The following is a 25932-nucleotide window of genomic DNA, read 5'->3' on the forward strand; positions in this document are numbered from 1 at the left end:
ATAACTTTACCCAATAGTTGTTTTGAGTTAAGTATAAGGTTAAGTGATATTTAGTGGGGGATTACTTAGTTCAGGGGTAACTAAAGGGTTATTTTACGAATTTATTGCGAGATATTACGTTTTGAAAATTGCCATAATTGCCATTTTATGCGAGCTTTATTTTTTGCGAGTTGTTGTGCTATGTCTGAAAACCGACATAATTCGTCTTATGACGATCTCCCTGACTGGGTTTCAAGATAAATCATAATTTATGATTTTTTTTGTGCATGTAGACCTATATTGGAAACAATATATTATATTATGATTTTAATTCACATGCTTAATCTAGTGCGATGAAGTTCCAAACAATGTTCAGGAACGTTCAAAAAACGTTCTCCCCCGCGGAGTAATAGGTTCAAAGTTGAAAGGTGGGTGCTGAGTCGGGGGGGGGGGGTTTGATTAAAAAAATGAGAAGCTGGGCAATTTGTATTTGCAGGGATGGAAAGAAAAGCATCAGCAACAAATTTCTGTTTGAATCAACGCCTACATGTATATACTGGCCACGGTTGGAGCTGGGCCAGGAGTTCGACAAGTGTTTCTTCGTTGGTAATTTGCAGGGTGAAGTTCGAAAGTGCAAGACAAACAGTAAAAAGACACAGGGAGATTTTCTCGTTCCACAGAAAGTAGTCCCCGCTTATCAAGCATTCGTCTGTGCACTCGCACCTAAGTAAGTGACATATCTATGTGAAGTTGTCTAGCACCACCCTTAAATTCACAAATGCTCACAAACTTGCGTTTCAGTCCAGAAAATGGAGGTTTCGTGGCTTCCTACGCCGATGGCTTAATTATCATCTGGGCAGAGGTTAGTTGAAATATAATTGAAATATAATCTAATGACTTGATAATTAAGTACGATTGTGAAATATCCAATTCTCCTATTTCTTGAGCTAATAGATATCATAAATTAAAAAATAAGAAGCAATAAATCTACAAACAGGAGAACAAGATCTCTAATACAAATTTAAAATTTGAGTGCTATGAGAACATCTTCCGCAAAAAATCTGTGCTTCGATATTTTGACCTAGTATCTTAGTTTTCTGTGTTTTGAGTACCAGCGCTCCTTTTCAGTTTTTCGACTGTTTATTTTATCTGATGTTGGCTTGAGATCTTTTTGGTTAGAGTTCTCTAAAAACTTGAGCTGCTCGTGGCTCTTTTTCTATTTCCCTTTGATATTCGCTGTTATTTAAAAAAAAAACAGTTCAGTATTTTTTTCTGTTCGCTTGCGTTCATTGCCTCTTTTCGAACTCTTCATTTGCTATGTCAAATTAAAGTACATGGAAATCGCCATATGAATAATTTTTACAAGTTTGAGTTGTAAAGTAACGAGGGGAATGAAAAACTGGAAAAGAATTCAGATCCTTTTATTATAATTGTTTAGTCCAATGGTCAATATGTGAAGATGGGATCAATGAAGCATTCCGTGGCCGCGTACGCTTTGGCAACAACTGTGTCGGCCATAGTTGCTGCAGGTGCTGACATGCGGATAGCCGTGTACAGAAGAACTGGAGGAGGTAGGGGATCCCATCTTTGTTCATACAAGTTTTTATTCATATAAGTAGAAATTATGGCGCAAATGATAACAAAGTTCGCTCGCAGTCATGTGGTTACCGGTTCGAAACTCGCACGTGCGCTGCAATTTGCAACCTTTTTTTCTTGCTTAACTTGAATAATTAATCTTCGGTTACATTTGATATACAACCACCGATTTCATGGAGTCATTCACTTCTATGATGTTAAAGCGTGTTAATACAGCACGAATTTTTTTTTTCGGCTTGCTACGGCGGAACTTACTTTAATGATATTTTTCTCTTAGAAAGTATCTTTTTATCGTCTTTATAGACCTTTAAACGAGATAATTAGTAAAAATAATTAGTGAGATAATAACTAGTATAGTAAAATCATGATAAGCTGAAATAGATGTCAAGATTTTACTTCAGGCATGTCTTCGTCTGTGGCGGGTGAGCTGATGCAGAGTTTCGACTTCAACTCGGACAAGAGCGAGAAAGAATTCACGTGCGCCTGCAGTTCGGCAATCAGCGAAACAGTGGCAGTGGCCAGTTATGATCGGTAAGTTTTCTTGCAAAATACGGCACGTTAATTTTTTTTTTATTGTTAGCAATATGAACCTAAATGAGAACTTTTTTCTCGCTAAGTTACACTGCAGACTAGCTGCAAAAAATTCTGTAATAATCAGTTATTCCTATTTCCTTAAGTTAATACATTTTGCAAAACAGGGGAACTGGTAGGCGGCGTAATGAAACCAACTATACCGGAGGCGCCAGGGTAAAGTGTTCCATATTTTCTCAGCTTCGATTTCACTGGTACTAAGCCAGTGCCAAATGACTGAAGGCCACGCGTAATGAAACTGGGGTGTAGTTGTGTAGTCACGATGGGAAACACGCGTGTAACGCCCGCAATTGAAACAGAGAAGACGGTACTTTCTGAGCTGTATTTGGTTCCATAAATGCGCCTCACAAGCTTCGATGATGGTACACTAAGGAATAGCAAAGGTAACTGGCGCGTAGAACACCTGAAGCAATTGTGACAATAGTTATCCTTACAGGGCAAACAATCTGGAAGCAAGCTATCGTACGACTGTTCATTTGCATTATAGCCAACGAACGCCGTTTCTTCATCCCTTATTTCGGTTTTAGAAATTTCAGTCTGTTGATTAAAAAACACATCATTTGTCGAGCAACCGTCACCAGCCACAAAGACCTCTTAGGTCCCTTTGTTGAGATAGATTATTTGGACGTTTTTTTCTGCGAGGCATATGCGATACAAGAACAGATCATATCTGAAGTAAAAAGAAATTTTGTTGTTAGTTTATGTTCAGCTGTGACAAACATTTCGACTGTCTGTTTCAGTGAAATTGACAAGGCGGCTCAGAAAAAATAAAACAAGAACAAACTATTTTTGAAGGTGCAAAAGTTTGTTCTTACACAAACATAATCTTCATGAGCTTCATTTTACAAGTTCAAGAAATTGAGCACGATGTATAAACGTAATTTTTAGAAGGAACCAGTAAGTGAACTATAAATTGTCATCGCCAACGATGAACAAAAATGGGAACATAAATAAATAACAATGAGGAAACAAATTTAAACATCAGTTACGGCAATGACCAGGTATCAGTTGATAATTTGTATCAAACGACCAAGTTTCAAGCACCACATGGTGTAGTTTTGTGCTGAGTTGTTCAAGCCTGTCTTTTTGGTCCAGATCTGAATCCCACAGATGTCGCGGATCATTTTGATGCACTTAGTCGTCCTGGTAATGGAATAAATTGAATATACAAGTGAATAAAATAAGACAAAAGGAAACTCACGAATCAGTCTGAATTGTCAGATTCATTGAAAACTTTTCCATACGTTTCATTGAGGCCTTTAGCTTGAGGAAACTGGTGGAGGTGCAGTTGAGGCAGAAGAAGACGAGGAATCTGCTTGAATATACTTCGGGGCATCATCAGAATGCTGTAAGGGCAACAGCTTGGTTACGCGAAGACTGTGGGCTTCTGCACAAACGTCTCCATCTTGCTTGGAGGGTTTTTACCACCCCTCGACTTTGAATCCCTCCAGCTCGTTCACAGCCGTCACAATTTCATTGAGCGTTTGTTTAATTAAAGGGATAAAAAGTAGGCCTGTTCACTTCTAAGCGTGCGGGGTTGGCTGCAAAAATGACAAGGGCAGAGACACTTTGGAGTTCTGCTACCGATGATGGGCAGTGCATATTTTCTGCATTCTCTCATGACACTCGAGCACACAAGGCATTGCGATTCGTACCCGATTTCTTTAGACAGACACAAGTGTTGCTTTTGCCCTGCATGCACTGCCCACCATGGCACATTGTTCCATGACAAGCATCGGCTAATACATGACTTCTCGTCAGCCGAACGTTCTTGGATGAAAATGCGAACCAACGCATTTCAGTTTCACTGGCAACGTCGAAACTTATAGGTACCTCCATACCCATAAGCGATGTGTCAAGTAGTGGAGTTATTGGCTCATCTGTTGCCAGCAACAAATTACCGCCTTCCATTACTCCTTTTACGTCAACATGTAATAAAAACTGGGAGTCGCCGGGGGCAAACGAGAGCAGTACCTGAACAGAACCGCCGATGCTTGAGGCGACTTCGTGAACAGAGCACAGGTTTTACTGCTCTCAGGAATACCAAACAAGACGAACCGATCGTATGTATCCTGCTGGAAGAGTGATACTTTGGCGGGAGCAGCCGATTTGCCCCAGTTCCTGAACCTTTTGGTTCAACGTGACGCCTCCCGTGAACGATGAAGAGTTTCACCCTCTTGTCCTCAGTGTCGTGTCCCAGAGCCACGTCTGGAAATCTTATGTCGGTAAAGTTCGCATCAACAAGTGCTCGAGCTTGATCGTAGTTCAATCGCGGAGTTAGTAAAGGCATATTCAAAGCTGAAAATGTTGGAATGTTTGGCAAAAAAGAAAGTGAGCAAAAACAGTCAGGTTTTATAAATAACAAGAGTCTGTAAAAAAGAGAATTCAAAAAAGCAATTAAACGTTTCCTATAGAATTAGTATTTAATTTTCAACACCGAAAGCATTCACATTTTTTTTAAAATCCTGTCAATAACTGACGTTCCTCGATTGAGTGGGTGAGCAAATGCTGCCACCAATAGTAGCGAGGCTGCCTATATGTTACAAAAAAGATTAAACAAGTAGGGCGCTGTTTTACTATTTTTTCTTATTCCTGATCATCGGATACTTAAGGACAGTAATGGGAAAAGGCAAGTTGAGAGAACGACAGTTTAATGTGTAATCGTTGGAGCATTAGGATTAAAGTCCGATTTCATATCACTTAGATGACTTAAACAAGATTTAAGAAAGGTTGAAATCTATGGTGACAGAGCTAACTGAGTCCCTCATGAAATTGCTCTGTATCCTCAAGTTAGATTTTTATGGTTGTGTGTGATTTAGGGTGCGGACATTCAACTGGAACGCGACCTCAGAGAAGTTTGTGGAATTGTCGCTCATGGAGATCAAGAACCTCTACACCATAACTGTGCTGCAGTGGAGACCAGACGGAACCAACATTCTCCTCGTAAGGAAACATGCATGTTGTCATTGCTCCTGTTAACCATATTGATGAGTTTGTGCTTTCAATGCGGTTATTTTGGTATACATTGGGCATTAACAATTTTATAAAGCATTGCAGAATTAAAAAATTAACTATTGACTTATTTATCACGAATTGAGTTTATGTTATATTGAAAATCATTGAAATTCAAATTCAGTTTTCTCGGGTTCCTGAAGCTCATTGACATTTTGGTTGGAATTATTCGGGATTTAAAATGCTTTTACGATTGTCTAAAGGTTTAATAGGTATTACTCCCGCCTTTACCTTTTGACCCTTTTTAAGTTCAATTCAAATTCATTTGATTATCTTAATGCAAATAACTTTCTCCAATTTTAAAAATGCAAAAAGAAGTGAATGAATTCAAGTTTCTCAAGGGAGTTTTTAAAATTTATAAGAATCACTGATTTGCCAGATTTTCTAATTGAGCTACTTTTGTGAATGAGGTGCTTGTCATAAAGATTCTTGAAATTAAAGTAGATTTAACGTGATGTACTTTTTCTTCGAAGGCTGATTTGTTTCGTGAAATTATCCTTTGGTTTTTGGTTTTATCGAGGTTTTGATTGAAACTTTCCGTTGGAGATGTTTACAGCATGCGCATGTGATCTTGCGGTAAATTACAATCATTTTTGAGTTTTTTTATACAGGCTATTGCAAGTTTTTATACTATATTAATGCCCTGAGCTTGATATTTACCTGTAATCAGTTTTCGTAACATAATTGAGGTTTGAAATTTTCCAATTCGGGATAATTTTTGATAGGTATTTGCCTTTTTGACGTGTAGAACGAGCGGCAATTTGATCCGGCTCAGAAGCATTGGAAACTGAATGTAGGCGATTCATTTGGTTTTATTAAGAGTCGATGAACTTGGTGGAGACTCTTATTTAGGTAGTTATGTTTTTTTTCCACAGTTTGCACAGTTTTTTCGCAGTTTGCCTTTTTGATTTTTTTAGTTCAGTTTATTTCCTATTTACACAAGCAAAGCTTGTGTGATAGTATGAGCTCTCTTTATTTTTTTCCCAACCTAAGCCGCAGGTATTAGTGTTCATTTTGAAAGTGTTTTTTTTTGCAGTATGTACAAAAGATCAATAACCAGGTATTAAGTAAAGCTAATGCTAAGGATATGAACACAAATTTTGATATTAAAAATAGCACTTAAGCTTCAAGGTATCATGGATCTGTAGCGTAGAGGCAGGGAAGGAGATTCGCAACAAAATAAGAGGGTTAGAACCTGTGTGGGGCGGATGTTTTTAATGAACTTTTTCGTATACTAGGTAAAATGCGTCCGCTCTATAAACTGAGGCATGTTAGTTGGTAAATTTTTTTTATCGAATTGACTGGTACTGGCAATGCGTCATAATTGGGCTGCGTCAAGTCACTTAGCAATTATGCAAACTCATAATTGGCTTGAGTCATTTAAGAAATTATGAAGACTCAAAGTTTTACTCATTCGGTTTTTCCCAGTAGCATTGTCGGTCTTGTTTTTGCTTGTGTATGCAACGTGCAACTTCGCCTCTGTGTTTAAAAGGAAGGCAAACTCCATTATCTAACAGCGAAAGTGTAAAATTCTTGGAAAACGTGATTTACTTCTAATTTCGAAAGTGGAATTTTATTTTCGCATTTCCCAGCGAAAATAAATTTTTTTGATTGATCCAGTTCTCTCAACTTGGGTTAGTTTTATCAAAAAAAAAGTCAATCCTAAGTTGCTCTAGAAACAAGCTTTAAGGCCATCTATTTTTATCTTGAAAACTCATTAAACAAGTGTTTTTTTTTTTAAAGTTAGTATTTGTTTTTATTCTTTTGCGTTCATTGACTTTTTTTAGCTATGTTTTTATCAAGGTGAGCGACAGTTAATCGATCTTTGTCCAAATCGCGGACGACCCTTCACCCCCCTCAGGGATTCGACCCCTTGCCGACTTAAAGGGATCCCCTTTGTACTATTTTAAGATCTCCATTTTTGACTCATTCCACTATATTTGGAGTTGAACAAAGAAGCTTGACAGGTGAACTGAGTTACGTTTTTTAAACAACTCTCAATTCTTTTTTGCCTCCTGACAGGGTACCCAGACGGGTCTAGTGGAGATGTTGGAGGTGTCGTCTCCGAAGTCGGTGGTGAATGGAGTGTTCGAGATACAGTACTTCGGACCCAAACAGGTCCTCGTCCGCAACACCAAGAAGAATACTCGATGTGTACTCCGATCCCAATACAACTACCCGGTCAGTATTTCAAAGAGTGTGAAATGTGTTTTGGTAAATTGTTAACAGTTCCAGTGAATTAAAGCAGAATTTAAAACCAGCTCGTTGTTATGCGTTTAGTTAGTTCATTTTGCGTATGGAAAGCATACTGTCTTTTCAAATATCGTTAGCGGTATTGACAGTTCGATAGTTTTGCCACTGTGTAGTTAATTTATTATTTTGTAAAATTTTTGATGTGTTTTTTTAGATCACGAAGGTGAATGTGTGTGGCGGTAAGAGTTCGGATGTGAGTCTAGCGACTGGGTCTTCAGGTGGTCTGACTTCGGACAAGAGAAACAGGTATCTGGTGGCATATACAAGTGACACCCTCCTGATAGCCGACTTCTTAGATGGCCGAATGAGCGAAGTGCAGTGGACTAGTGGAGGAAACGAGAAGTTCTACTTCGAAATCGAAAAGGTAAAAAAGTAAAGATTTGAGGCTTTATAGTCGTGGCGTTGTAATCACATGATTGGTGGTTCAATTTGTTCGTGCACGTCGGTTATCAAGGTGAGCGCTTGTAGTGTAGCCATTGTCCACTGAACCTATAGTGATAAACCTTCGAATACTGGGCTCTGATTTGTTGACAAAATTTTCGAGTGTTTGGTTCTTCCCTCATGGGGGACTCCTTCCTCTGATAGGTTAACTGAAAAAAATAATGAGAAATTACTGGTCATATCTTTTTTGGTCAACGATTAACCCAAAATCATTTTGATATCAGAAATCAATTTTCACTCATTTGAACACGTAAGAGATAATTCAACAATCTATTTGACAAAAAAATAATTATCAGATAAGATGTCCACGTTGTGCACAAAAATTAGTTCAAAGATGTGATTAAATGATTTGCAGGTTTTTAACATAAATTAAAAAATATACAAATGGTTTCCTTTTTTAAAAATCGTAGATAAGTAGTTTTGAGTATGTTAGATATTGAGCGTTTTTTGAAAGAAAATTGATTTGCATTGCTTCGCTGTCTATCAGGTAACTAAATTGAAAGGTTTCTGGTATTCATTAATGAGTCGAATTTTTTGATTGCGTAGGCAATTTTGAGGATACTTGATTTTAAATTCGTTTTCCTGTTTGTAATACTGGAAAAATAATTATTAATAGTCGATGAACGTTGTTCAGACTCTTATAAAGGTCGCGATGTTTTTTTTCAGTTTTTTTCCTCGAGAAACTCTAATATGATTTTTTTTCAAGTTTCAGTTCATTTTCTTTGTGAAAAGGAAGGCAAACTCCACGATCGAACAGCAAAAGTGTAAACCTCACGAAAAGCGTGATCGACTTCTAGTTTTGAAAGTGGAATTAAGTTTTCAGATTTCCCAGCGAAATAAAACTTTTACTTATTAATCCAGTTTTCTGAAGTGGGGTGGGGTTAATTTTATCAAAAAGGCGCCAATAATAAATTGCTTTTGAAAATCAAAGAGCTTTAGGTCTGTTGACTATTTTCTGGATTGTTATTTAGGTCTGTTGACTATTTTCTGGATTGTTATTTAGGTCTGTTGACTATTTTCTGGATTGTTATTTAGGTCTGTTGACTATTTTCTGGATTGTTATTTAGGTCTGTTGACTATTTTCTGGATTGTTATTTAGGTCTGTTGACTATTTTCTGGATTGTTATTTAGGTCTGTTGACTATTTTCTGGATTTTTATTTAGGTCTGTTGACTATTTTCTGGATTGTTATTTAGGTCTGTTGACTATTTTCTGGATTGTTATTTAGGTCTGTTGACTATTTTCTGGATTGTTATTTAGGTCTGTTGACTATTTTCTGGATTGTTATTTAGGTCTGTTGACTATTTTCTGGATTGTTATTTAGGTCTGTTGACTATTTTCTGGATTGTTATTTAGGTCTGTTGACTATTTTCTGGATTGTTATTTAGGTCTGTTGACTATTTTCTGGATTGTTATTTAGGTCTGTTGACTATTTTCTGGATTGTTATTTAGGTCTGTTGACTATTTTCTGGATTGTTATTTAGGTCTGTTGACTATTTTCTGGATTGTTATTTAGGTCTGTTGACTATTTTCTGGATTGTTATTTAGGTCTGTTGACTATTTTCTGGATTGTTATTTAGGTCTGTTGACTATTTTCTGGATTGTTATTTAGGTCTGTTGACTATTTTCTGGATTGTTATTTAGGTCTGTTGACTATTTTCTGGATTGTTATTTAGGTCTGTTGACTATTTTCTGGATTGTTATTTAGGTCTGTTGACTATTTTCTGGATTGTTATTTAGGTCTGTTGACTATTTTCTGGATTGTTATTTAGGTCTGTTGACTATTTTCTGGATTGTTATTTAGGTCTGTTGACTATTTTCTGGATTGTTATTTAGGTCTGTTGACTATTTTCTGGATTGTTATTTAGGTCTGTTGACTATTTTCTGGATTGTTATTTAGGTCTGTTGACTATTTTCTGGATTGTTATTTAGGTCTGTTGACTATTTTCTGGATTGTTATTTAGGTCTGTTGACTATTTTCTGGATTGTTATTTAGGTCTGTTGACTATTTTCTGGATTGTTATTTAGGTCTGTTGACTATTTTCTGGATTGTTATTTAGGTCTGTTGACTATTTTCTGGATTGTTATTTAGGTCTGTTGACTATTTTCTGGATTGTTATTTAGGTCTGTTGACTATTTTCTGGATTGTTATTTAGGTCTGTTGACTATTTTCTGGATTGTTATTTAGGTCTGTTGACTATTTTCTGGATTGTTATTTAGGTCTGTTGACTATTTTCTGGATTGTTATTTAGGTCTGTTGACTATTTTCTGGATTGTTATTTAGGTCTGTTGACTATTTTCTGGATTGTTATTTAGGTCTGTTGACTATTTTCTGGATTGTTATTTAGGTCTGTTGACTATTTTCTGGATTGTTATTTAGGTCTGTTGACTATTTTCTGGATTGTTATTTAGGTCTGTTGACTATTTTCTGGATTGTTATTTAGGTCTGTTGACTATTTTCTGGATTGTTATTTAGGTCTGTTGACTATTTTCTGGATTGTTATTTAGGTCTGTTGACTATTTTCTGGATTGTTATTTAGGTCTGTTGACTATTTTCTGGATTGTTATTTAGGTCTGTTGACTATTTTCTGGATTGTTATTTAGGTCTGTTGACTATTTTCTGGATTGTTATTTAGGTCTGTTGACTATTTTCTGGATTGTTATTTAGGTCTGTTGACTATTTTCTGGATTGTTATTTAGGTCTGTTGACTATTTTCTGGATTGTTATTTAGGTCTGTTGACTATTTTCTGGATTGTTATTTAGGTCTGTTGACTATTTTCTGGATTGTTATTTAGGTCTGTTGACTATTTTCTGGATTGTTATTTAGGTCTGTTGACTATTTTCTGGATTGTTATTTAGGTCTGTTGACTATTTTCTGGATTGTTATTTAGGTCTGTTGACTATTTTCTGGATTGTTATTTAGGTCTGTTGACTATTTTCTGGATTGTTATTTAGGTCTGTTGACTATTTTCTGGATTGTTATTTAGGTCTGTTGACTATTTTCTGGATTGTTATTTAGGTCTGTTGACTATTTTCTGGATTGTTATTTAGGTCTGTTGACTATTTTCTGGATTGTTATTTAGGTCTGTTGACTATTTTCTGGATTGTTATTTAGGTCTGTTGACTATTTTCTGGATTGTTATTTAGGTCTGTTGACTATTTTCTGGATTGTTATTTAGGTCTGTTGACTATTTTCTGGATTGTTATTTAGGTCTGTTGACTATTTTCTGGATTGTTATTTAGGTCTGTTGACTATTTTCTGGATTGTTATTTAGGTCTGTTGACTATTTTCTGGATTGTTATTTAGGTCTGTTGACTATTTTCTGGATTGTTATTTAGGTCTGTTGACTATTTTCTGGATTGTTATTTAGGTCTGTTGACTATTTTCTGGATTGTTATTTAGGTCTGTTGACTATTTTCTGGATTGTTATTTAGGTCTGTTGACTATTTTCTGGATTGTTATTTAGGTCTGTTGACTATTTTCTGGATTGTTATTTAGGTCTGTTGACTATTTTGTGGATTATTGTTTAGGTCTGTGTAATTTTCAATGCGGGTGAAATGTCTTTGGTGGAGTATGGCAACAATGAGTTCCTCGGCACAGTCAGAACTGAGTTCACAAATCCACACCAGTTCAGGTCAGTCTCATCTTCTACTTGATACCCGATGAGCACCCGTTGTTTACAAGCAAGATTGGAGCATAGAGTGCTAGTACGATGCGTTTTTTGCAACCTAAATGCAAATAAAAGGGATGCTTGAGGTGGAAATTTTGATAGATCTATTTTTGTGCCAATTAAAAGTGCCTTTATTTTATTTTTACCAGGAGGCTGCTTTGGCACTTTAATACAATCTTGACATTTGATTTCTAATGAGTTAACACAGTTGATGCTTTTTAATTCATTAATTAAAGTGAAAAAATTCATTAATTAAAAATCATTAATTAAAATTCATTAATTAATTCATTAATTAAAGTGAAAAAAGTTATTTGTTCCACACGACAATACAATAATAAGTTCGAAGTTTGTAGCGGTGGTGTTTCGACGAAGCCAATAGACTAGTTGTAAAAGTGTCAATAAATTCTTTTTTTGTTTCCTTGCGTTCATTGACACTTTTACTACTAGTCTGTTGGCTTCGTCGAGGCACCACCGCTAAAAAGATCAGTATATGTAAAGCTGAAACTTTTTAAAATCTTTTTCTCAGGTGCTTGTTTACACAAGCATAGCTTGTGTTATAGTATGAACTATCTTTTATTTCCAAACTAAGTCGCAAATATTGTTGCGACGCAAATATTGTGGCAATAAAATGTGGTTATTTTGAAAGAGTTCATCTTTGATCAATAACCAGTTATTAAGTACAGCCAGTGCTAAGGATATTAACACCGACTATTTTTTGTTGCGACTTTCATAACGAAAGTAACGGAATATTTTTGCTCGGGGTGGTTTTTTTCTTTGACAAATTTTGACTTTTTAACTAGCCTTTTTTGACAGAATGTTTTCATATCATTCAATCGGTATTGTTGTACTAAGCTTCAATTTGAAAAGATATTTCACCTGTGATCAATTTTCGTAAATTTATGGGTGGGTTTAAAAATTGTCATTTTGGTCAATTTGGGAAAATTAATTCGCGATGTATTTCGGGCTATTAACGCGTAAGCGGAGGTTTAATTCGTCTTAGAAATCGTCCCAAATTGGTTGAAGGAAGTTTATTTGCCATAATTTATTTGTTACTAGGAGCGAAATTTATCACTGTACTTTATATGGCGTGTGGGGGGATGATTTTCACAAAAATCTAGAAATTTTTTTTAAACTTTCATTTTATTTTAATTGACATTTGTTTTTTTTTTCATGTTTTTAATGCTCCACAGACCTTAAAAGGCAGTGAGAACATTCAGGGCTTCGCCCTGATACGAGCAATTTTGTGTTACAAATAGTTCTTTAGCTTCAAGGTATCATGAATCTGTAGCGTAGAGGTATGGATGAGACCCGCAACAAAATAAGAGGGTCGAACCTGGGCAGGGTCGGATGTTTTTTAAGAACTTTTTCGTATACTAGTTAAAATGCGTCCGCTTTATAAATTGAGGTATTTGCCATTGGTAAATTTCTCTCTTTCAAATTGGCTGGTATTGCCAATGCGTCGTAATTGGCTTGCGTCCCTTAAGAAATTTTGTAGACGCAAAATTTTAATCATTCAGTTTTTCCCCAGCAGCGTTACCAGTCAAATAACAGTAGTTTTATTTTCGCTTCATTTTTTGCATTTTCAAGCTGCCATTTGCTGTTTGTTGTGCTTGTGATTACGTAGTGCTCTGTGTTTAAGTTTACCGCCAATTATTGTTGGCTTTTTTTAATCGAGACTAGTTTATTAATTTAAATCGACTTTCCAAAACCTTCTTTTACGGAATTCAAAACTTGAAACGAAATCGAAAAGTTAATGGAATGAAAAATTTGCAAAGCTCGAGTTAATTCACAATACCAACAATCTGATTTAAATTATAGTTAAAAGTGAAATCACCTCCATTTTTTCTCAATTAGGAGTTTTTCCTTTTTCTCAACACTCGTTTTTGAAAGATCAATTGAGTCAAGGACTGATATTTAATGGAAGAAATTTAGTAATAATGCGATTTTCTAATTTCATACCACAATTATCTTTAATGATCAAGTACAGCTAAAACTTGGATAAGTCATCAAATTCTTCCTGTAAACAAGCGGAACTCTTTTTTTTCTATTCTTTATTAGGATGTAGTTTTGTAAAATTTCTATTTTTTTCGCTTTAAAGGTTTCTTCGGCCTTAATAGTCTCGGCGTTTGTTTTTTTTCTGCTTATGTACCTATATTTGAGTCTTATGAAGCAGAAAATAGATTTTTATCATTTTGCGCGTTTCCGAAAGTAGAGGGCCGTAAGAATTTCCGAACGTATAGCTCGAGTAATGTTTGCGATTAATTTTTTTGCCGAGGATTGAATATCATTCGGGAAAAAAGTTGGAAACTTTTGTAGATGTAATTATTTTGATTTTCTTTTTTTTGCTATGTTTGGTATGGCAAGTGGTGTGAATCTCCGCTTCGCCTGTGTTGATTTTATGTCTTTCGTTTTCAGTGTGAGAATCAATGAACGGACTGTGACTGGAGTGGATAGTCATGACAACAAAAAACTGGCCTACTTGGTAGACTTGAAAACAGTCGAAATTGGTAAGTTCAGATTCAATTTTCAAGCTCTGCCGTAAAAAGGCTCTTAACCTCGAGCACGAGCATTGTGATTGTTTGCCAAAATGCACTTTGTTTGCCAAATTGAACTTCAAATCTAGCTTTTTAATCAGTAATGTGGAGCTGTTCAATTAGTTTTGAGTAGATGAAAAAGTTTCGAAATTTAAACAGTTTGTTGAGTATAATGGTGCCCAACCAACTAAACTGTTGGCAGTGTTATGGTTCTCATTATTACTTTGCGATTTGGTTGAGTGGATTGGGGCTCTGATTATGCACGGAGAATCGAATGGCGGAAACTTCTCAGCTACTCGACATCTTTTAGAATGTCCAAAACTGACTGACTTGCAGAAAATCACATATGCTCATCGGAAATCAGTATGTGAATCAGTCTGCTATTCGGTCCTTCTGCAACGAGGAAGATTCTTTAAATGAGGACTCGGATAATTCTGTTGTGCTGTAGTTATTTTGTAATTGTTTAGTGGACCTGATGAATGAGATGCCGACTGTGAGGTGTCAGCACCAGAGCAAAATCAAATGGCTGGAACTGAATGAGACTGGCCGAAAACTCCTCTTCAGAGACGTCAAGTACAAGGTGAGATAAAAGTCCATGCATGACAAATTGTTTGGATTGATGAAAGGAGCAAATATTTACTCATAATAGAACACTAATTAAATAACGCTTGCCAAAAACAAAGTCAAATAGCGAGAAAATACTTGGTTTATAGTTTACAAATTTTCAGTTTATCAGCCGAGTAAATAAAAATACAAAGTGATCCAATTTTAAGTATTGAATACAATAGCGAGCGTAGTGTAGTAGTACGAACCTTCTTTTTTCCTGCCTAACTCAGAAATAAAAGTGTTCATTAAAAGTGTTCACTTATTTGGTTGCACTTCTGCTATGATCACGATCTAATGTATTGGGAATTTCATAGCATCTGTTTTCTGCTTTACTTGTGGCTAGTGTGTGTATGTATTGAGCGTCAGTGGCTGAGTAGGTATTGCGTGAGATTCATAATCCCTAGGTCGCTCATCGAATCCGAGACATAGCCGAAGTTTTACCAATTTGAGGCTCAATTCTACATTTTATTGAACTGCTACTTTGTTGCTTCGCCTCAATGTGAAAGAAGTGGTTTTTCTTTTGTTTAGGCCTTGTGTTTTTTTCAGGAAAAATCATGATTTTCAGAATTTTTTCTCAACTTCGATTCAATTTCATATTGAAACTTGATATCTACGAATATCTCAATTCAGCGAGAGAATATAAATAGTTTACGACGATATCTAAGAGTATCTCAATTCTGCGAGAGAATATAAATGTTTTAGGACGGAGTCCTTAATGAATATATTTACAATGTTTGTCACTCGTTCGTTCAATTTTTGTTACTTTTTTATACTTTTTGTTACTTTTGCTCGCTGGTTGCCCCACATCCTTCAGCGGTTTGAACTTTTGGCTGTCGGCATAGAGTTGGACTGGATCCTGAAACGTATTGTTTTGAAGGATGGATGCCACCAAGATGCCATCCTTCTACGGCATTTATTGTTCTAACAAGTCCAGCTGCGCTTCTGTTTTGTATGGTTCGCGGTCTCCATTTATGTAGCTATTTTTCAAATACGAAGCAAATAAGGCTTGAGTAATGTAAATTCTTTAAGTTTTGATCTGGGAAAATGAAGAGAGAAAGCGTGGAAAGCAGCTTGTTCAAAGTCAAGGAAAAAATGATTGGGCTCGGCTTTTTGAGTTAGCTCTGACAAAATGTTGAGAAACTTCGTATTTATTTGCTCACGTTTAGAGGGAAGCAAGGCGTAAATGCAGGGGGTAGAAATCAGCTAACTGATATTAGACTGTATATAAATGAGAGAATTACATTTGTCATATCCTGGTTTATCTCGATTACATTAACAAGGCTCGAAGGCAAGGAAATCATTGTATGGCTTTTTCATCTGCCACTGATTACAGGCAAGTTGCACTGATACTGCATTTCACCAGTACTTTCAAAAGTTTGATATCTGTTTCATTTTTGAACGAGCACTCGTGCGTCGGATCTTCCATGGAAGACTTCCCGACTGTGATCATTGCGTAACGAAATGATGTCAAAGCTAAGTATGATAGCTGTTGCCCAGCAGTTTTGTGTCATCGTGAACTTTTCCACTATTCGTTTCTTGCTTTGTCATGACTAGTGGTATATGATACTTCCCAAAAAGTTTGGCACATTTTGGGGGTAATTTTGAGTAATAAATTAGACAAAATGAAACTTTTTGGATTCATTGTACATTAAATTTGTGAAAATTGCCAAATAAACTGAGATAATTGCGATAATGTACTTTATTTAGTTGCGTTTTATAACAATTAGTTTGAACCTGCAACTAAGTGTACTATTAAAATCTGGCTCAACAGTTGACACCATGTGGTCACAAATTTTTAATCAGTTTTTGGATTAATACATCAGAGGATAAAATTAATTGCAACATAATTTGTCTGAGGATTAACTGGTATAGGGTAAGTTAGTTTGAGGACATAGGGTAAAATGAGATGAGTTTATTTGGAATATAGAGTAAAGTAGCACTTGATTTAGGGTAAGTTTGAATCTGGTAATTTGTCTGTGTTTCTGTGTAAGATGGTGTTTTGTGTTATCCTGCATTTTTTTGCCTTTTTGGAGTTCGTTTTGGCCGCTTTCGCTGTTATATGCGAAGCGCAGTTGCGCTTTTGAATCCAAAAAAAAATTCAACCAAAAAGTCAAAAGAGTTTAAAGGGGATGTATTTCTTGCTTTTAAACTCAAATATTCTCATTTGAAACGTTTTCTTTAAAACTTTAAAAAAATGCTGTTAAAATGAGTTTTTATGGTTTTCATGAGTCAGTTGACATGTTTTAATCTGTCTGTCGGCTACGTACAGACGTTTTATCCAAAAGTGGAAACCATTGTTTTTTTTGATATTCGAACGTAAGTTATCAAAAAAGGCAATTTTTGGCTGTGTTTTGATGATTTTGTTTTGTTGCAGCTGTACCTGGTGGACATGGCGACTGAGGCTAAAGTGACAATGTTGGACTTGTGTCAGTTTGTGCAGTGGGTGCCCCAGAGTGATGTCATAGTGGCTCAGAACAGAGACTTTCTCTGTGTCTGGTACAACATCGATTCCCCCGACAAAGTATCCATGTTCCCCATCAAGGTAAAGGACACAAAATTCACTAGATCACGAAACCATTGATACTAGAGAACCCTGTAGGTAACTAGAAGTATTCACCTGTAGGTGAACCCTGAAACCATCACTAAGACGAATATAATTTTGGAAGAGATTATAGAGATGTCAATCAAATATTGTTATTAAAAGACCGATCAATTTCTGAGACTGCAATGGAAAAGTCGCACCAAATACTTTTATCATGTCTATTTAATTTCGGCCTCAGACGAGGGTTTTATTTTCCGGCTACTAGTCTGCGTCCTTTATTCTGCAAAAAGAGAGTAGTCTGTCTGGCAATAAGAGAGGCGTCATAGAACAGAATTCTTCTTTTTTGAAATTTTAGTTTTATAAAATTCTTTTTTCATATACTTTTGGAATCTTATAGCAAAAATTATGTTTTGTATCTGTAATTTATTGACTCTGAGTTTGTTAAGGGCGAAGTGCGGGAGGTGCTGCGTGAACTGGTGCGAGAACAGGATGGCCGTGAGAGGGTGCAGACGAGGGTGCTGGTTGATGAGAAACTGGATATGGCCGAGTACCTTCTGGATTCTGACCTGATCGCGTTCGGCGCTGCAGTCGAGTCGGGACAACTCACAGCGTATGTGTCTAATTTAAACCAGCCACGAACGCGTAGTATGTGGAACCGGTTCCAGTTCTCGTCAAAGGCTCTATTCTATGAGATACCAATCATAAACAGCTTTTTAAATTGAGCAAGATAACTCCATCTTTAAAAAGCCAGACTTAAAATAAGCAAGACTTAATATTCTCGAGGGGGCGATTTATCAAAAAAAGTTTTTAAAGTTTTGACATTTTTTTTAAGTCGACCAAAATGATTTTCTGAGCTCTCCCAAATCACTATAAAGAGGTTATTTTGAACAAATTTTCTGCGCTGTAGGCGAATTTTTCAAAAAAAAATAGGCAAAAAAAGCTGTTTTTGGGCACTTTTTGCAACATTTTTATCAAAAAGTTGCTTTTTTTGGGCGCGCGCTCCATCCTCGAAATTAGTTTATTTTGGAGCCAAAGGCGCCTTAGGGTCAGTCAGCCAAAACTGGATATCTCAAAATTGTACAAAGATCCATGAAGAGGAGGAGACGTTGCCCCCCCCCCCCCCCCCCAAAGTCCGCTGGTGCGCGAAATGTCAGTCTTATAGACTTAAAGTGTCTCTATATCTTTAAAATTAATCTAACTAACTGTATGTTTTTTCTGCATTTATATCTAAAGGATGAAACCTTTTTTACACTACCGCTCAATCTCGTTTCACTCTTCTGGTTTTATGATAAATGATTTTTTACCTTTCTATCCCAAGCGTGAGTATCCCACTCCTAAGTAACCCAGCAGGCATAATAGCCCATGACGAAATAGCGCATGCAAATTAAAATATCCCATCTGAGGTATCGAAGCAAATAAAATATCGCAATAGGTCGCTCAAAGTAATTCAAATGATGCCGTTTTAGACAAATTGATCAAAGCAATGCTAGCTTTTGAAAATGCGTGCGAAATGATTTTCAGTTCTAAGCTTAAATGTCAACGCACCTTTCAATTCCACCGATCTTTTGAACTAGCAAAGCGAAAAGTTTTTCTAAGCTGATTTTGCGTCATGGGAAAATACAAAATTATTGTTGTGCTAGTCTCTATTAACTTCCAAAAAAATAGTACCTCTACAATGGCTAAAAATCCAATAACTAAATAAGTTTTGGAAAACAAATTATTTATGCATCAGTGCATCTCTCGTTATTCTCTTTTCCACTAGCATACAGGCGAATGTCCACTATCAAACAGTCGGAATACAGGCAAATATTTTTCTGGATTGTCGACAGGACGATTTGTAAATTAAATAACTGAATAGTTTTGCGGTTTTATTTCAATTTAGGGTTCTCGTGAACGCTGCAACTTAATGAGAAGGCCATTTTTCGCAAGTTCAAGTGTTACTAGATTTCCTTTTACGCGTTTTAGTGAACTATTGTCCATCCAAGATATGCAACATTTGGCCTTGTTGCGCTTTGACGTGGACAAAATCCGTCGTTTTGATATTGAATGAAAAAGTGCTATGAGTGTACTCATATGACTTCGTTGTTTCTTTATCAATATTTTATCATACTGGCTTCATTAACAGGTTGAAAAACAAGGTTTAGTCCCTAGAATGGCAATGAAGGCTGGAGCGCCAAATTATTGTTCACTGATTTGAGGCTGGCAGCTATTAACTTATATTTTAAAGGATTGATTTAAGTTTTTGCTGTTGCTTTCAGCTGACCAACTAACTGTCTTGCTTCAACGCGACCGGGGTTGAACTCATCGCTGTGCTTCTAATTGAAAGAAATAATGGTTGGTTATAAGTGCCAGTGGCAATTAATGAGAAGGCCATTTTTCACAACTTCAAGGGTTACTAGATTTCCTTTTACGCGTTTTAGTGAACTATTGTCCATCCAAGATATGCAACATTTGGCCTTGTTGCGCTTTGACGTGGACAAAATCTGTCGTTTTGATATTGAATGAAAAAGTGCTATGAGTGTACCCATGACTTCGTTGTTTCTTTATCAATATTTTATCATACTGACTCCATTAACAGGTTGAAAAACAAGGTTTAGTCCCTAGAAAATAGTCTTTTATCATAACAACTATCTGTATATGGCGTCTGAAATAAAACTAATAACAATTCCTCGGTTTTTTATATAAAAAACTAGTTTTTATTTTGTTATAGGATTTTTTTCCCGTCATGAAACGTGGGCTATAATGGGATAAGCTATTGTGTCCCATGGGAATTATTGGTATGGGATATTTTGGAAAGGGTTACTTTTGTATGTGATACTCTGTTCTGTCACCATTTTTCGTATTTATATCTACAAAATGAAACTTTTCTGCACTCGTGTGTTTTTGCCTCATTCGCGCTTGTTGAGCTCAGGTTGCCATCCGTTTGGCAATTAAGTTTGAGGTGTGCTTATATTGAAATCAGAAGTCAAGAAAAAAATGCTGGAGCGTGAAACAGACTGTTTTCTGGAGAAAGGGGAAAACCACACGACCTTAATGTTTTGGTTCGTAAACATTAAAACAGCAAGTGAAATAGTGAAATGCAACTAGCATAGTATTTGAAGTTGTAACAAGCTGTTTTCGCGTAGGATGGAGAAGGTTCCGGATACTTTTCTCTAAAACTTAAAGTTTTTAGGTTTCCAAAATCCTTAAGTGACTGTTCTCTTTAAAAATGCCGCTCTGTCTTTTAGCTGAATTACTCCAAGGTAACTTTTTTTTAAAAATCTTTTTAATGATTGATTTTTGTTTTGCTCGACCTTTTTCCACCTTTTCATTTTCAATGGTTTTTGTCATTTTTGAATTTTCATTTTTGTTAAATAAATGTTTTACTCATTTTTGACTTTCAATAAGCAAGGGTATTACAATCAGGTACTAGACTTTTTCCTTTAAATAACTTAGGCACAGCATGGTCAAATGTGTAGGAATGGTAAGTTTCAGACTTGCTCCTTTTCTTGAAAATTCAAGAGAAAAAAGCTTCATTTAGGTAGTAAATAGGTGTAGTCCGTTTGCGGTTTTTTCGTTTGTTTTCCAATAATTTTCTTAAAATAATATTGATTTTATTTTCGTATTCGTGATTTTTGGCCTAGTTTCCGTTGGCTCAATTCCCGTTTTTTCAAATGAAGTTTGTTTATTTGGTACTGTTTTTATTTGGCTTTTTTGTTAAGCAGGGATTTTACTCTTGTTTTGATTTTTTTACTGTTGTTAAAAGTTTGTAACTTGTCTTTTTACGAAGTCTGGTTTTCAATAATTTTAATGTTTATATAGTTTTTTTTTTCAATTGAACGGTTTCAGCTTATATTTTATGGCATAATGAACTTATATTGCGTTGTTTCGAGAGCAAATATTATGTTCTACAAAATCAGGTATTATTACACTTTCGTGAACAAGTGTCTTGAAATCGAACCTTCAAAACTTCCAATTTCTTTTCCACTTGGCCTAGAGTTAACGGCGTCGTCTTTGTACTCTAAGGTCTGGGGTTCGACTCTCGACTGGACCTTGTTTTTTTCAGTATATATTCAATTGAAAATGTGTAACTTTTTTAAATCAATTTGTTTTTCGGCTCAGCAGGTGTCTGCTCAAAGATTGTCGGCTTAATTGCCACAGCACTGATTTTTATTTATAGTGCTGTCTCAAGTGATGCTAGGCTTCTCTTTGCCTCCGTTTTTAAGTTCGTTGCAATTCTGCTTTTAAGGTTAAAAAAGACGTTTTTTAACACAAGTTTGAATTTTGAATACGAGTTTGAGAAGAGCCTTTGTAATAAGTATTGGATCACCGAGTACAAAACAATTGATTCAATTGTTTGTAGTGCAATGAACTACCTCGAGAATCTGGACGCAACTCCTGAGACAGCTGCCCACTGGAGGACTCTGGCCTCTCTCAGTCTGGACCAGCTGCGTATCCCCATTGCACAGAGGTGCTACGCGGAGCTAGGTGACATCGCCAAGGCCAGATACCTAAAGGTTAGCGGTAATTTGAATTTTGAAACAAATTTATTAAAAAGAATAACTTGCAATTAGCAACGAACTTTGCATGCAATTTTGATTTTTCATTAGATGTTTTCAATCTGCAAGATTAAGAAATATTGCCTTCAGAACCAGTTTTGAAAAGCATAAAATTTTTGAGCAGTTTTTTGAAAAAAAAAGAACTTGAAAGTTAAATTGTGAATATAAATCTTGATTATTGAAATAAGTTTTTTTTTACGCTAGAAAATAGTGGATCTCGCGCACAGCCGTGGCCTGAACCAATATGAGCCAGAAGACCCTTCTCTGGACCACGACACGAAAATGGGTTTAATGTGGAGAAACTTGGCGGAGAGGGAGCCGGAGATCAGGGCGAAAATACTCATGCTCAAGAAGGACTTCTTCATGGCACAGAACACATTCCTCGAAAATGTATGTTAACACCGGCAAATAAAATAGTTTACCACTTTTTACGCGAAGTATCTTAGGTTGGTTGATGCCATAAGTATGATCGATCATAGGTTACCTTAAACAAAGTTATGTACATACATAAAGGTTATGGTCAGTCAAATCTTTTTGAAACCCTTGGTTATTTGTCTCTTGAATTTATGGGAATTTACACTGACACAACGTTTATTTAAACAAATAAAAATTAGTTATTCAAGATTTTGATGGAATTTCGGCCGATAATAGTTCAGTATTAGCCAGTTAGGAGGAGAGTGATTGGTATCTTTTGCTATTCGGCAATTTTCTGCTATTCGGGCTGTCTGCCTTGAGATCAGCACCTCTATAATGATTGATTTGGTTATTATGTAGGATATGTTGGACAGTGCCATAGAGATGTTTGTGAAGATTGGCAAGTGGGAGCAGGCGCTGCAGTTGGCGAGTGACAGAAATCATCCCCAGCTAGACAAACTCAGGGCCGACTGCAAAGAGGTCCGTGAGTGTTTCTCAGTACAAGCAAAAAGCAACTCGCTCAAGAAAGATTAACCTTTGAGCCTGTCGAATATAAGATAGTGGAATCGGGGTTGTTCAAATTTTGCGTTAGTCCTTCCATGCCCAAAATGGCCGCGTTTGCTATGACCACCGAAGGTGAGAAAGCAGGTCGGATGGGGTCGAATCACTGAGGGAGGAAGGCGTCCGCAACCTCCCCTCCCCCCTAAATCCGCTGCTGATGTACCAGCATTAATATCATAGTACGGCTAAGTTTTTCAAACTTGATCGTTTCGGGCTATTTTCTTCGCCTACATATTGGTTAGAGTGTATATTTCGTGAAACAAGCAATTGTTAGTTTGCATATCTGAAATTTAAAATCAATACTAAATAAATTAAAATCCCATCTTCGAAGAACACGAAAAAGGCCAGTTACCTGCCTATCGAGTGGTATCTTCAGTGGGTGTAGGAAGTCAAACTAATCATGAATGAGTTGGTTCATATATAAAGTATTTATTCGGGAAACAGTGTCAGTAGTTTAGTGCGTGATTTCAGTGGCTGAAGAACCATCATCAGCAGGAGAAGATAGCAGCCCTCTACGAGTCGGAGGGTCAATACGAGAGTGCAATATTTGAATACGTCAAAGCAGGCATGCCCTCCAAGGCTGCGAACCAGATGATGAAAAGACAGGTATGGTATGTGTATGGTGTCATGTACAAGATTGAAAAAGGTTATTCATATAGTTCTGCTGCAATTTTTTTATTCGTTTTGAATGTCGATGAAAGTTGGAAATATTTGCGGCATTGGTCTTTATTTTGTTCTACTAGCTTTATTTGTATCACCTCGAAAGCCTCAAATCAATAGTGAATGATTATTTGCAAAAATTAGGGCTTCATCCCGTTACGAGAATTTATCTTAAATTGAGCCATTTTTGTCAGGAGCTGAAACGATTTTTTATCCACTAGTTTCAATTTTAAATGATATAAAGTTAAATATATAAAGCTTTTTTATTGAACCGATCTATTTACTGGCAAAGAAAAAAGAAAAGCAATTAGTGATTTCAGAAGAATTATAATCAACCATTAATTTTAACTTGCATGTTAACAGAACAAACCGGAAGTTTAAAGTGTTAACGAACGAATTGAATTTTCACTTAATTAGGCTGTGTGTTTTTAGGAAAGCCTTAAAAATTGTTCCCGCTCACCATCATATTTTGACAAATTGTTTGCTAAATGGAAGGCAAAATTGCACTCTCGTATAGCAAACAACGCAAAAAAAACTTCAATTTCTTTATTTCAAAAGTGGATTAAAATTTTTGGAAATCCCACTGAAATAAAACCACCTATTGATCCAGCTTCAAAAATAGGGTTAATCCGATCAAAATTGCCAATAATAAGAGATTCTTGATATTCGAAGAGCTTTATGGTGAACTTACATGATGCTTTTTAAAATGTTTGCTGAACTTATTACTACGTAACCAATTATTTGGTGGCTTGATAGAGGTATATTTGAGATCAATGTTTGCATTTGAGGACTTTAATGGGAAATCTGTGCTCCTTTTCTTGAAATAAACATGATGATAAACCCATTTCAACTGCAGTTTAAAAATATGAAGACCCTGATTAAGGACATGCGTGTTTTTTATTCATCGGAAAGTAATTTTTTCAAACTAAGAAGCAATTCTGCTATCAATTCCAATTTTTAGCTTCTGTATGCAGCTTAGTTCTACTTGGCATCAAGTATATCAGCTTTCTAAAGCCAAACCGTTGCTGCCTGTTTTTTTTAGGTTTGGTTAGTGGTTAAGTAAACTGGCTCTTGGTGGTAAGGATTATGCTTGAAATTCCGTATTCTCCAAAGCTGTTGTTATTTGCAGTTGATTTTTCTTATTGTTTCTCGCCTTTAGCGGTCCTTTTGTTGATTGTGATTTTTACTGATTAAGAGTAACTCTTATATAGGTCTTGGTGATTTTTTTGTTTTTTTTTTTCAGGAAGAAAATCTTAAAATGCTTTAATAATTTAAGATGCGCATTCATACATATTAATGCATTTATAAATGAACTGAGGTGTAAATGCACTTTTGATTACGTCGCAAATGGCAAAATTCCCAAATGGCATTAAAAAGAAAAACTTTCCAAATGGCATAAATTTCATGCAACAGTTTTTCGTGAACAAGGTGAGAAAATTAGTCAAATTGTCAATTCAAATGTTGATTGACATTTTATCTTGAAAAAGTAGAATTTTTTTATCAAAGCAAGAAGCATGAGCTTGCGTTTATTAATAAGCTTCTTGTGGTCAATTTTTTCGTAAATTTGTTTGGAAGCAATTAATTCCAAATCTTATTCACATGCTTCCGTTCCTGACAATATTTTAAAATTAGAAATTGATAGAAAACGTTTAAATTACAATGAAAACTTGAAATTTATGCAATTTGGGAAAAGTTTCCATTTTTATGCCATCAGGGAATTATGCCATTTGAGAAGTTACCTGCACTTTTTGAGCTCATTTGAAATTCATCTGCTGAAAATAACGTATACAGCTTTCACCGATAATGAACGTGGAAATGCTCGAAAAAATGTGAAAAATTTCTAGTTTCGATAAGTGGAAATAACTTTCTAGTTTTCAAGCGGAATAAAAATTTTACCTGTTAATCCAGTTTTCTCTAGTTGTGTTAATGTTATCAAAAAAGCACCAATCATAAATTGTTCAAGAAATTCGAAAGTTGAGATTTTTTCAATAAGTCAGTGTTTTTTTTTCTGTATACTTGCCGTTCATTTCTCTTTTTCAACTGTCGTTTGGCTTTATTTATGTTTGAACTTCTAAAACTTGCTGGCGTCTTGAAAGAGGCTGGCTCCATCTGATATAATTTTCCCATCAATTAACTGGGTGGTTTTTAGCGTAAATTCTTGATTAACTAAAAAAAGCAAAAATGAAGCATTTTTGGGGTAAAATTTTGGTTCTCGATTTCACAAAATAAATTGCACCATAGTAATTTTGGTAGGATTGTATGCATCTTCTGTTTTCTTCACTTTTCGTCTTATCTTGACCCAATTTGAGAAAAACGCGTTTAAAATTTCAAATGTTGTTCGTTTCGTCCGGATAATTTAAATCAGCATTGTATCAAAGGGGACGCGTTCTTACATAGTTTAAAGCAGGCTCAATGTGCATAAAATTGTAATTAAGTTAGCTTGTTTTGTATTTGATTGCAAAATACTATTTGGCCGCTGAATTTTTCATACCAAAAGCAACCATTTTTTGAACGAACGAATAAAATACGTTTTG

General features: G+C 35.8%; 1 protein-coding gene across 3 annotated transcripts in view; it reads left to right on the plus strand.

The window, feature by feature from the left end:
- Nucleotides 1-25932, plus strand: part of LOC134846864 (intraflagellar transport protein 172 homolog) — a 162721-nt gene that overhangs the window by 98159 nt on the left and 38630 nt on the right. For all 3 annotated transcript variants that reach the window (XM_063864268.1, XM_063864269.1, XM_063864270.1), the window contains exons 6-21: nt 476-706; nt 781-841; nt 1418-1550; nt 1977-2106; nt 4986-5109; nt 7201-7359; nt 7586-7795; nt 11404-11507; nt 13959-14050; nt 14545-14657; nt 17058-17225; nt 17672-17835; nt 21568-21721; nt 21968-22153; nt 22538-22657; nt 23210-23344. In XM_063864268.1, coding sequence (XP_063720338.1) covers nt 476-706; nt 781-841; nt 1418-1550; nt 1977-2106; nt 4986-5109; nt 7201-7359; nt 7586-7795; nt 11404-11507; nt 13959-14050; nt 14545-14657; nt 17058-17225; nt 17672-17835; nt 21568-21721; nt 21968-22153; nt 22538-22657; nt 23210-23344 — 2284 coding nt within the window. The remainder of the gene's footprint in view (nt 1-475; nt 707-780; nt 842-1417; nt 1551-1976; nt 2107-4985; nt 5110-7200; nt 7360-7585; nt 7796-11403; nt 11508-13958; nt 14051-14544; nt 14658-17057; nt 17226-17671; nt 17836-21567; nt 21722-21967; nt 22154-22537; nt 22658-23209; nt 23345-25932) is intronic.

Source organism: Symsagittifera roscoffensis, chromosome 5 (assembly GCF_963678635.1).
Source record: "Symsagittifera roscoffensis chromosome 5, txSymRosc1.1, whole genome shotgun sequence".
In the NCBI taxonomy this organism is placed as follows: domain Eukaryota; kingdom Metazoa; phylum Xenacoelomorpha; order Acoela; family Convolutidae; genus Symsagittifera; species Symsagittifera roscoffensis.